Consider the following 12656-nt stretch of genomic DNA (forward strand, 5'->3'; position numbering starts at 1 on the left):
GAATTTCCCCTCCTCCAGACCTGAGATCACTGCTCTCAGAGACTCCATCTTGAACACCCTTAAATACGGGTTCAGTGATTTGAGGTTTAAAATGGGCCTTACCGAACCATCCGGTTTCCACAAACAGGTTGGAGTAATGGGGGTCATTCCGAGTTTTAGCAGCCGTGCAAACGATATGCCGCCGCCCACTGGGAGTGTATGTTAGCTTAGCAGAAGTGCGAACGGTTGTATCGCAGAGCACCAGCAAAAAATGTTTGTGTAGTTACAGAGTAGCTCAAAACATACTCAGCGTTTATGATCACTTCAGACTATTCAGTTCCGGATTTGACGTCACAAACCTGCCCAGCGTTCGCCCAGCCACGCCTGCTTTTTTCCTGGCACGCCTGCGTTTTCCGCACACTCCCTGAAAACGGTCAGTTGCCACCCAGAAATGCCCACTTCATGTCAATCACTCTGCGGCAAGCAGTGCGACTGAAATGCATCGCTAGACCCTGTGCAAAACTACATCGTTTGTTGTGCCCGTACGTCGCGCGTGCGCATTGCGCCGCATACGCATGCACAGAACTGCCGATTTTTAGCCTGATTGCTGCGCTGCAAACAAATTCAGCTAGCGATCAACTCGGAGTGACCCCCAATAACCCTTGTTTTGTAGTTGAAGTGGAACTGGGACAATGACCTGAGTTGTACCAGTTTTTGAATTGCTGCCTGTAAAGTCATACTTGCTTTCGGAGAAGCTGGTAAGCCTGATTTGAAGAATCTGTGAGGTGGGAGTTCCTGAAACTCCAGTCTGCATCCCTGGGTGATAAGGTCTGTGACCCAGGGATCCTGGCAAGATGTTGCCCAAACGTGACTGAAATAATGTAACCGAGCTCCCACCTGCCTGTCTTCCAGGCAGTGTGGACCACCGTCATGCTGAAGGCTTTGAGGAAGCCGACCCGGAGATCTGTTCCTGAGAACCTACAGCTGCTGGTTTTCTGGGGTCACCTCTATTACCTTTGAAGGCTGTAGAAGAACCTTTGGATTTGCCTTTGAATTTCGCTGTCAGAAAGAACTGCAGAGTTGGGGAAGAGTAGGTTTTCCTAGCTGAGGGTGCTATGGAAGGAAGGTACGTAGATTTACCCGCCGTAGCCTTGGATATCCACTTATCCAGTTCATCTCCAAAAAGGGCCTGACCTGTGAATGGTAGGTTTCCCACACCTTTCCTGGAATCCACATCCGCAGTCCACTGGCATAGCCACAAGCCCCTGCGTGCTGACACTGCCATGGCAGTGGTGAATGCGTTGAGCAAACCAATTTTCTTTATGGCCTCCACCACAAAGTTAGCAGAGTTTTGAATATGCTGCAGGAGTAAAACTATCTCCCCCATGGTAAGGTATCCAATCCGTCAATTAGGTTACCTGACCACTTTGCAATGCGCAAACAACAGTGGGTCTCTGGGCCACCCCAGCAGCAGTGTATAACGATTTGAGAGTGTTCTCAATCTTGCAGTCAGCTGTGTCCTTTAAGGATGCTGTCCCAGGAACAGGCAAGACTATCTTACGTGACAACCTAGATACCGATGCGTCCACAATCGGCCGGTTTTCCCATTTCTTTCTATCTTCCAGAGGAAAGGGAAAGGATGTAATTAATGTTTCAGGGATCTGACATTTTTTTGTCAGAGTTAGCCCAAGTTTCTTCAAACAGGGCATTCAATTCCTTTGATGCAGGAAAACTAGCTGAGGATTTCTTTTTTACATTAAATAAGATTCCTCCTCTACCTCCGCTGTCTTGTCAGGAATGTGCAGGGCATTTCTGATAGCCTCTATCAGGGCCTGTATTCCTTGTGACAGGACCGCATCCCCCCCACTTGCATCCACTTCACCCTCCTCTGGATCTGATGTATCGTCATCAGTATCATCCTGCATGAGCTGGGCCAGAGTACGCTTTTGTAGGCAAATGGCGGGGGTTTGAGACGGTGGTATGGGAACTGAATCTCTATTCATCAGGTCATCCATAGACTGTCTTAACAATTGAGTCTCTTTCTCATTATGGGATAATTTAGTAGAAATATTAGATATCATCCCTTTAATGGAAGCTAACCATGGGGGTTCTGCCCCATTGCGACTGAAAAGCTTCGCTAGACCTTGTGTAAAAATACATCGGCCGTTATGAAAGTACGTCGCGCGTGCGCACTGCTCCGCATATGCATGCGCAGAAGTGCCGTTTTTTTGCATCATCGCTGCACAGCGAACATTTTCTGCTTGCGGAGAAACGGGACCATTAACTCTTTAGGAAGTTCAGCCGTTCTCCCCGCTAAGTCCCATGAAGCAGGCAGTCTGGTGCCAATCAGACCTGCCTGAAAACAACAAACAGAAAATAAATGCAGAAAACTCTTCAGGAGCTTCCCTAAGCGTGACCGACTCCTCTGGGTACATTTTCTAAACTGAGTCTGGTAGAAGGGGCATAGAAGGAGGAGCCAGTGCACACTATTGTGTGGATCAGTCTATACCCCATGGTACTAATGTAGACCCCAGTATCCTCTAGGACGTAAGAGAAATAAAGTTAGGAGCTAGTTGGCTGGTCATTTCTCACTCTTTATCCATCCCCACTTTATCTCTTGTTAAGGCTTAATACATTTGTGCCTATGCCTTCTGCCGGCATCACAGATCCGAGTGCTGCATTGGATTATCTGCGAGACCAAAGGCCATCTGAGTAACATCTGAGGTTGTTCAGAATGGATCTCGCGGCTCCACAGCCGAGGCCAGGAAGTCTGTGTCGGAAGATGCAGATCCTGGCTTATGCACTCTCAGAAAACAGGGGTGACACTCCTCTATTTTCTGAAATGGAAGCCGGCACTGTGCGCACCACACCTCACCCTAACCCACCCAAAAATGGAAACAGTATTTCAATCAGGCTACTGCTAAGGAGTGTGACTATGCAGGACCCATTCTGCACATGCACAGAATGTGTCCTATGCATGCGCCCCACCGTCAGAGATGTACACAAACCATCAGGTTTGTGTACATCTCTGAAATAGAACCTTTGGTCATAAAACATTGAACTTCTAAACGTAGACAAAGACCAAATCTGCATGAAAAAGCAACTCAGCCAAGGCCTAGAGCAATGATTCCCATAAGGCCCTCACCAATCTGGAAGATTGTACCCTCACATTCATTGGAATAGGCACATTGTCTCCAATGTAGGCTATTCCAATTACTAAACTGATTCATCTATCAAAAGTCTGCTTGAATGCAGGTCAAACGTTTGTACATCAAAAAAGAAAGGTCATCTGTTTTCCAAACTCTGAAGCCCCATTAAGTAATATTCTCAGGGCCGTACGACCAGGGCCGTACCAGGGCAATAATCATGATCAGTAGCGGATCTTGCCACGGGCAAGCAGGACTTTTGCCCGGGGCGCCGCCTTCCGGAGGGCGCCGTCGCCGTCCGGAGGGCGCCACACCAGGGCAAGATCCGCTGCTGCTGTGTGCCCCCCGCTGCCCGCTGTGTCCTGCTGCCCGCTGTGAAGGGAAACTAGATGCTATGCGCTTTCTTAAACTTAACATGTCTAAGACCGAGCTGATCATCTTCCCTCCCTCCCGCATAACCTCACCTCCTACAATCTCATTATCTATTGATGGCACTACTATCTCCTCTAGCCCCCAAGTGCGCTGTCTTGGAGTAATCCTTGACTCCTCCCTCTCCTTCAAACCACACATTCAGCACCTCTCACAAACCTGCCATTTTCATCTAAAAAATATTTCCAGGATCAGACCCTTTCTGACCCAGGATGCTACTAAGACTCTTATCCACTCACTGGTCATCTCCAGACTGGACTACTGTAATCTGCTTCTGACTGGCATTCCTGACAAATACCTCTCTCCACTCCAATCTATCCTCAATGCTGCTGCCCGGCTCATCTTCCTCACCAAACGCACTACGTCCACCTCTCCTCTCTTACTAGACCTTCACTGGCTCCCCTTCCCTTTCAGAATCCATTTCAAGCTTCTCACACTCGCTTACAAAGCCCTCACCCACTCCTCTCCCATCTACATCTCTGACCTTATCTCCCTTTACACTCCACCCGTCCTCTTCGCTCTGCTAATGCACGCCGACTCTCCTGCCTACGGATTACTTCCTCCCACTCCTACCTCCAAGATTTTTCACGTGCTGCACCACTTCTTTGGAATTCCCTACCTCTCCCCCTCAGACTCTCCACCTCTCTACAAAACTTCAAACGGGCTCTCAAGACCCACTTCTTCACCAAACCCAGCCAAATCTCATCCTAACCCTCTGTTCTACGCTCTCTATGTACCCCATCTGTGTCACCCTTGTCTGTCTACCCCTCCCCTTTAGATTGTAAGCTCTCACCAGCAGGGCCCTCTTCCCTCATGTGCTTATCCTTTTTTACTTTAATGATCTTCAACTGCACCAATTCCATCAGTCTTCTGCCACCTGATACTTATTCCAGTGTCATCTGCTGATGTAACTATGTTTATTTACCCTGTACTTGTCCTATACTGTCATCAACTGTAAGTTGCTGTTTTCCTGTTTGATTATTTGTTTATGTACTCTGTAATTGGGCGCTGCGGAACCCTTGTGGCGCCATATAAATAAAGGATAATAATAATAATAATAATAATAATAATAATAATAAAAAAATGTCAATAAACGTTGGCGGAAATGAGCAAACAACAGAAGTTTGCACAATACATTAACCTTAAGGTAAAGTGCTCAATTCACCAAACGTGCACTACTAAACCTGGTAACAAACAAAGAAAATACACAACAGGAACGGAACAAGAAGAACAACAAATAATGCAGGTAGGAAAATGAGAAAAGGAAAGAGACAAGACAGTGACACACAAGGGGACAGAAAGACAAAGGTAGAGCTCTACTATAATTGAGTTCCCAGAAACGGCATAATCAAGTAAGGGAACAAAAAAGTAAGTGTGAAGCGTCAGTTATGACAGGTAGTATCTTAATGAGGGGAGTATAATTGCAACAAATCTGTGGGATCATTGGCAACCAAGGGAAAACCCCGCCGCTCCCGAAATTCCATCCATTTCAGCCATTTTCTTTGCACTGAGGTGGGCGATATAGAGTACACACCTCCTGCCGTCTCAAATAGGAAATGCTTGTGGGTATTATTGACAATTGTGTGAATAGTGGGTATTGACTGTGATTTCCACATCTGTCCGATTGCCGCGTTAGTGGATATAAGGACATGGCCAGCAACATATCTGTCAGATTGCAGTAGATCATATGAGGAATAATAAAACAAAGCAAACATGGGATTCACAGGCACCCCCACACCCAGCACCTCTCGTATGAGAGAGAACACTTCGGTCCACAGCGGCCCCAAGATCGGGCACTCCCAGAAGATATGTAAAATATTGCCTACACAACCGCAATTTCTCCAGCATAGCTGGGAAACCGAGGGCCAAATGCTATGAAGCCGCTGCGGAGTAAAGTACGCCCTGTGGCATAATTTATAAAATATTTCGGAATGTTGGAGGCATCTAGACACCCTGAAACACATCGAGGAAATGGTGTCCCACTCCTCTTCTCTAAGAGCAATAGAAAGATCTCTTTCCCATTTCAACTGCGAGGGAGTCTTACCCCTTTTAGTCAGAAGGACAATGTACTGATACCATTTAGAAATCCCACTTCTATGTGTAGGGGAGGAGAGTCTAGAGTATATGGGAGCAGGTAGGGGAATGGGACCTCTCATCCCTCCAGTGCATGAATAAAGCCAGTGGCGTATTTGTAAGTATTTAAAGAAGTCACGTTTTGGTATATTTGAGTTGGTTTGTAAGCTAGAGAAGGTCACTAAGCCTCCTTCCGAGCAGAGGTCCTTCAAATGCACAATCCCAGCATCTACCCAAGCGTCCAGCATAAGATTAGGTATAATACAAGCAATAGTTCTAAGTGGTAAGTCAGCCGACGGCAGCAAGATAGCCGGATCAGATGCAACCACCGAATGCCAAAGCTTCAAGGTACTTCTAATCGCTTCTCCCGGGGCCTGCCATTTTGGGATGCTATGGATGGGCAGCAACAAGACATCCTGTATATCAAGCGACCCCAAAAAAGACCGTTCAATAAGTACCCATGGTTTGGAATTGTGCATTGTGAACCAGTCTCGGGGTTGACTGAGAAAACAGGCAGAGTGGTACGCCTCCAGATTAGGGTAAACTACACCTATGACATTCTTGGGCAAAATCAAGACCTGCCTAGCAATGCGGGATTTAGACCCCTTCCAAATAAACGGAGAGATAAGTTTGTTGGCCCTTACATTAAGAGGCTTGGGAAAGCTGCGAGGGATAGCCCGAAACAGGTATAAGAGTTTAGGGAGCAAGATCATTTTAGTTGCAGAAATACGCCCTAGCCAGGAAATTTCGTGAAGGGACCATTCTTTAATTAAATTTTCAAATGCGCTTAATAAGGGTATATAATTACAGTCATATAAGTCCCTATCAAGAGAGAGATGAATACCCAGATACTTGATGGATCTCTCTTGCCAAGCATATCTATATCTGTCTTTAAGCAAAGCAATAGTGCGCAGTAAAATGTGGAGCGGTAAAGCTTCCGTCTTGGAGGTGTTTCATTTATAGTAAGAGATTCTGGAATATCGATTTAGGATAAGATGAAGGGCAGGGAGGGAGGTGTCAGGGTGGGTCAAACAGAGCAGAATGTCATCAGCAAATAAGATGATCTTGTGAGTCAGACCCCCTATCTCTGGACCTGTAACTGCCTCCTCAGCCCTAATGGTCTCGGCTAAAGGTTCGATAGCTAGGGCAAATATGAGGGGCGACGAGGGGCAGCCTTGTCTAGTGCCATTCAATATATCAAATCTCCCCGACAGACATCCATTAACAAACACCCTTGCAGAGGGAGTGGAATACAAAGCAAATATAGAATCCAAAAACCATCCAAGAAATCCAAACTTACATAGAACAGCCCTCAGATATCCCCAATGGAGTCTGTCGAACGCCTTCTCGGCGTCCAACGAAAGAATTAAAAGGGGCGTTTCATGTGCATTGCAATATTCTATAATGTTATAGACTCTCCGAGTGTTGTCCGGTGCCTGCCTGCCCGGGACAAAGCCAACCTGGTCAGCAGCTATGAGGGATGGCAGTAGTGGACAAAGGCGATTGGCGATAAGCTTTGCAAAAAGCTTAACGTCTGTGTTCAACAGAGCAATCGGGCGGTAATTTTGAACAGAAGTGGGGGATTTACCGGGTTTAGGAATAGTAACTATTTGTGATTCAAGCATTTCCCTCGGAAGCCGCCCCACATCTGATGCCTCATTCAAAACTGTCAACAGCACTGGGGCCAAGTCAGCCTTGTATGTTTTATAGAAATTAGATGGGAAGTCGTCAGGGCCTGGGGCTTTATCTCTTGGTAGATCATCAATAGCCGCCTCCAGTTCCTTTAAATTCCAAGGGGAGCTAAGGGACCCACAGGCCTCGGAGTCCAGCGTCGGGAGGGAGATATTCTTCAGAAAAGACTGGATTTCAGCCTCCATGGGCTGGGGGGTGACTAGGTCAGACTGTAAACTATAAAGTTGGGAATAATACTCTGCAAAGGTGTTCGCAATATCATAGGGGTCAGACACTCTGGATCCCGTGGAGGAACAAACATAATGAATTCTGGCCCTAGCTCGTCTGCCTCGTAACTTCCGAGCCAAGAGTCAACCCGCCTTATTACCAAGCACATAAAATCTCTGGTTCAGTCGTGCAATATTACGTTGCACATCCCGAAGAGAGAAGACATTCACCCTTTCCCTAGCGGTTAGCAGAAGCTTGAAAACAGATTTATTTTGTGGGTCAGCTTTATGCGTCAGTTCCAGTTTGGCAACTTCACTTTCAGCCAGCAAGCGCTCAGTTTGTTGAGAACGTTTAAGCCGAGAGGCTGTTTGAATGGCCGATCCCCGAACTTCCGCCTTAAGGGAGCACCAGTCATTAAATATCGAGGTGTCCTCCGGCTTATTAGTATCTAAATAAAGCTGTATAGAATGTCATATGGCCAGGGAAGCTTCAGAGTGACTAAGTAAGAAATTCCCCAACCTCCAGGGCCCTGGAGTGAATTACCAGGTTGCCAACCTGGTAATCTGGTCTTGACAAAGGCTCTGCTGTGAGCCGAAACGTTGACCTTCTGTTTGTGAGGTTGTGCTGTCTGGATTAAAATCTATCAATTTCACCCTGGAGAAGTCTGGTGAGTGCATCCTTATTTGTGAACATATATATATATATATATATATATATATATATATATATACAGTTTTCTATTACAATTCTATTAAAAAACAGTAGATTGATATACTTACTTTGAATACTCCAATGACAGAGTTATTCCTGGCTGCATTTGAGTTCAACACCTACATGTAAAGAGAAACAGGAGTGATAAAAAATAATCCCATGTCTAGAACTGATGAGAGTCCGGCCGGCCAGGGCTTGTGACTGCATACAGGGTGGGGGAAGGGGCGTATTTGTGTTGGGAGAATATTCACTTCCACGCCTGTGAGGGAGGTGGGACCACAGTGAATGCAAAAGTGGATTATGGCCCTCATTCCGAGTTGAACGCTCGATGCCAATTTTCGCGGCGCAGCGATCAGGTAAAAAAAACTGCAAAACTGCGCATGCGTATGCACCGCAATGCGCACGCACGTCGTACGGGTACAAACAGCATTGTTGCTGTGCAATGCTTCTAGCGACGAATCCATTCGCACAGTCAATCGCAAGGAGATTGACAGGAAGAAGGCGTTTATGGGTGTCAACTGACCGTTTTCTGGGAGTGGTAGGGAAAACGCAGGCGTGACCAGGCGTTTGCAGGGCGGGTATCTGACGTCAATTCTGGGACCTCCATCGCTAGGATCATCGCACAGGATAAGCAACTTCAGGGCTGGTCTTGTTTTGCACAAAATGTTTTTGTACCGCTCGGATGCACATGCGATCGCACACTTGCAAAGCGAAAATATACTCCCCCGTGGGCGGCGACTATGCGTTTGCACGGCTGCAAAAAGTAGCTAGCGAGCGATCAACTCGGAATGAGGGCCAATGAGTGAGAAATGTTTCCAGTGTTGTGGAGTGAAGCTGTGGGGACAAGGTGATAGGAGATTCTTATGAAGGGCAAACACCAAAAATACCTGGATGTGTATTAGTTCTCCAAACACTTCCGATGGCATTTGGTGGAAATCTTGGGTGAAAATCTGAAACCAGACAATAACAACCTATATTTATCTTACAGCCCTATAAATATAGCCTATTCATATATTGTTTTATTAACACAAGCAAAGCATAGAATATTTCTTGTTATCAGAACAGCAGAATGGGCCTAACTACCTGCAATCATTTGATGAGTGGGCTGTACAGTATAAAACACAACTGCAATTAGTTCTTCTCCCGATCAAGATGGTACAGTGGAAATATTTTGTAGTTACTTGAAACTTTCAGATTGACAGTCACCAGGTATCAGCTTGTTTTATTATGGTCAGTGACTATAATAAAACAAGTGTTCAAGTATTGTCCTGCTCCCAGCAAGTTGGACACATACCATATGTCATAGCTTATGGCTTGTTTTATTATTATATTATACTAGTTAATGCCAAACAAGAGCTTACTGTTATGTTCTCTGTACTTGGAACCCAGGAGATAGAGTGGCAGCAGAAGAGTTCCAAGTACAGATGCATGAAGAGGAGACAGAACTGGGGTACGCAGCAGTACCTAACGAAATCCCTGACTCCGTTGGCCTTCCCTGTGGTTGATTTACGCCTGCGAGACAATGGTTTCTTGTGCCCACGATAGCCGTGTTTGAATGGGCGGATTGGGTCCGCCCAGACTCCGATGCCCCCCGGTCTTACTAGGTGACAAGGCGTTAACCGAGACAGAGTGAGAACAAGGGGAAAACTAACTAAGAACAACAAGAGACCAAAGAAGAAGGATACAGAAAATAACAAAATAGTTTATGTGCGGCGCGGCCGCCAAGAACAACAGCAAATCAATGTAATGCCGCCAACTGCCAAATACGAACCCGTCGTAATAAGGCGAGGACAGCTATGCGGAAGCCTCCGCAAAAATGACTCAACCAAAAACCAGATAACGAGAACACGGCTTCAGCCGTAAGGTGCGGCAGAGCTGCTACTGACGACACTACGGAAGGTGCGCTCAGGAAACGACCGGAATCCCGAGGCTTCAGACACCAGACTACTCCACTGGAAGACAAACTCGGAGGACAGCAGGAAACGATCCCTCAGACCGTACTCTGGAAACTGGACACAGGACATTGGAGTACACAAGCTGGATGCAGGAACACACCAGAGGCAAGAAGACAGACTCCACAGGAAGCTGCTGACAGGGACCAGGAACAAGCTTGCAGGAAGTTAACCAAGAGCTGGAACATACAGGTACAATAACAAACTTCTATCACCGGTGCTGGACTGCAAGGCTAGCTGGGTAATAAGGAAAGCACGCCCCAATCAGGATGGCTGGAAGCCAGGCACAAGGTAATGGCCAAAATACTGGCAGGTGAGGCTACACAGACAAGAGTCAGACTGCAGTACACAGACTCACCACATAATGACCAAATATCTGACAGGTGAGGCTTAACACATAGAAAACAGGCTACAGTTACACAGACTCACCACCCGCAGCCAACAAGAGTCTTCTAAACAAGTACAAGAGAAATCCTTGCATGCAAACAGAAATATAACATAAAATTCATGAACAGAAAGCAAAACAGGAATGAACCACTGCTTGTGGTTCATAACACTTACAGCATAAATTAGACATGAAAACAGTAAAATTGAGAGGTGGGGGCAGTCATTACTTTTGCATCTAGGGGCAGTCTGACCGCTAAATACAACACTGGTAATGTTAATACATGTTTCAAATCTGCAAAATCTAATTGGCATATCTTAGAGCAATGCAGAAATGCATTTTATTTAAAGTGAACACTAGTACTGGCCTCATTAAAATATGGATCACTGCCTCGTTGTACTCGGGTTATGTGAACTTTTTTCCCCACCCGTACTTTCACCACAGGCTTGATATTACTTCCAAACAGCTGTCGCCCAGAGATGATTCGAACCTTAACCTAGAAAAGAACATTCATGAGTGGGAAAAGAAAGTACACACACACACACACACACACACACACACACACACACACACACACTTATGTGTCGTCTACAAAGCCAAACTGTCTCCTGCTCACCCTCAAATCTTGCACCTCGTCGGTAAGATCTCTCTTTTCTTGAAGACTTATCTTCTGGTCTTGCTTAACATCTGGAATACATCAGAAGCAGATTTATAATGATAACTTATCAATAATTCTAGACCATTCCAGGTATATAGAGACAATTAGTTTTGCTAATGGAGCTAACTCAATAAAAAATAAAGAAATGTGAAGAGACCCTCCTCCTCCAATAAAAGTGCAAACCAAGGGGACACCAAGAGTCCTCCCAAATTTTTCATTACTAACCAGGACGGATACTATACCAGGGGTGACATACAGTGTAGGGTCTTCCCACTATAGTGCCAACCATCCATAGGGGGTTAGTAGCCTTGGGAAGTGAGGCTGCAAAAGAATAAAAAAAAGTCTGCCTTCCCCACTAGGAAAAACCAACCCTGTGCTGACAGCACTAATGCTATTCCCCACATCATTTTGTTGGAGAATGCGGGGTTAACATATACTGTTAAAATTTACAAACAATATTCTTCTTTACTGGAGTAATACAGGACCTAGCTAGCCCTGGCATGCCCAATTCATTTCAAAGCCAGTAGAGAGGTAGCATAGAACGTCATTTACAGTATACAAAAAAGATGTGAATTGCGCTCCCCAATTAAGGTATATATCACCCAGAATAATGTCCATGAAATTCTGCAAGGAGCAATCCTGCGACCACTTTTCCAGTGTCCGGTATCTTATGTCCGTTTTTGATACCTCAAATACAATTAGAAAAAAACGCCTTTCATAGCGTAAAACAATTTTTACATTTATTCTAAAATTTTTAAAAATTCATAAAACAACAATCAATGAATTATCCACCACCATACGGAATGACTGCGTACCAGAATGGGCCTATACAAGGCATATGTTTCGCATGAAAGGGTTGGTCCCGGGTATAACTCCTCCACGGTTCAGATGTTCAGCCCTTTAAGGTTCCACGCTGTACCAGTCTCCGCCTGTATCCACCAACGCGTTTCAACAATAAGTCTTTTTCAAGAACGGGAACGGAAGCAGCTTCTGCACTGGAGACGTCATGTGTTATACCCGGGACCAACCCTTTCATGCGAAACATATGCCTTGTATAGGCCCATTCTGGTACGCAGTCATTCCGTATGGTGGTGGATAATTCATTGATTGTTGTTTTATGAATTTTTAAAAATTTTAGAATAAATGTAAAAATTGTTTTACGCTATGAAAGGCGTTTTTTTCTAATTGTATTTGAGGTATCAAAAACGGACATAAGATACCGGACACTGGAAAAGTGGTCGCAGGATTGCTCCTTGCAGAATTTCACGGACATTATTCTGGGTGATATATACCTTAATTGGGGAGCGCAATTCACATCTTTTTTGTATGCACGTGTATTTAGGTCTGTGGTGACCTGGTGATTAGCTGCACCCCTTTAATCTTTGCGCAGAGAATATACATTTTTTGTTTGTCATTTACAGTAT

At 45.4% G+C, this 12656-nt stretch overlaps 1 protein-coding gene across 1 annotated transcript in view; it reads right to left on the reverse strand.

The window, feature by feature from the left end:
* FER1L5 (fer-1 like family member 5) overlaps positions 1-12656 on the reverse strand; it is a 926196-nt gene that overhangs the window by 597635 nt on the left and 315905 nt on the right. Inside the window, exons 7-10 of the mRNA XM_063929941.1 lie at positions 11191-11261; positions 10942-11070; positions 9125-9187; positions 8306-8356 (exon numbers count right to left, since the gene is read on the reverse strand). Coding sequence (XP_063786011.1) covers positions 8306-8356; positions 9125-9187; positions 10942-11070; positions 11191-11261 — 314 coding nt within the window. The remainder of the gene's footprint in view (positions 1-8305; positions 8357-9124; positions 9188-10941; positions 11071-11190; positions 11262-12656) is intronic.

The sequence above is a fragment of the Pseudophryne corroboree genome, chromosome 6 (genome assembly GCF_028390025.1).
Source record: "Pseudophryne corroboree isolate aPseCor3 chromosome 6, aPseCor3.hap2, whole genome shotgun sequence".
NCBI classification, from domain to species: domain Eukaryota; kingdom Metazoa; phylum Chordata; class Amphibia; order Anura; family Myobatrachidae; genus Pseudophryne; species Pseudophryne corroboree.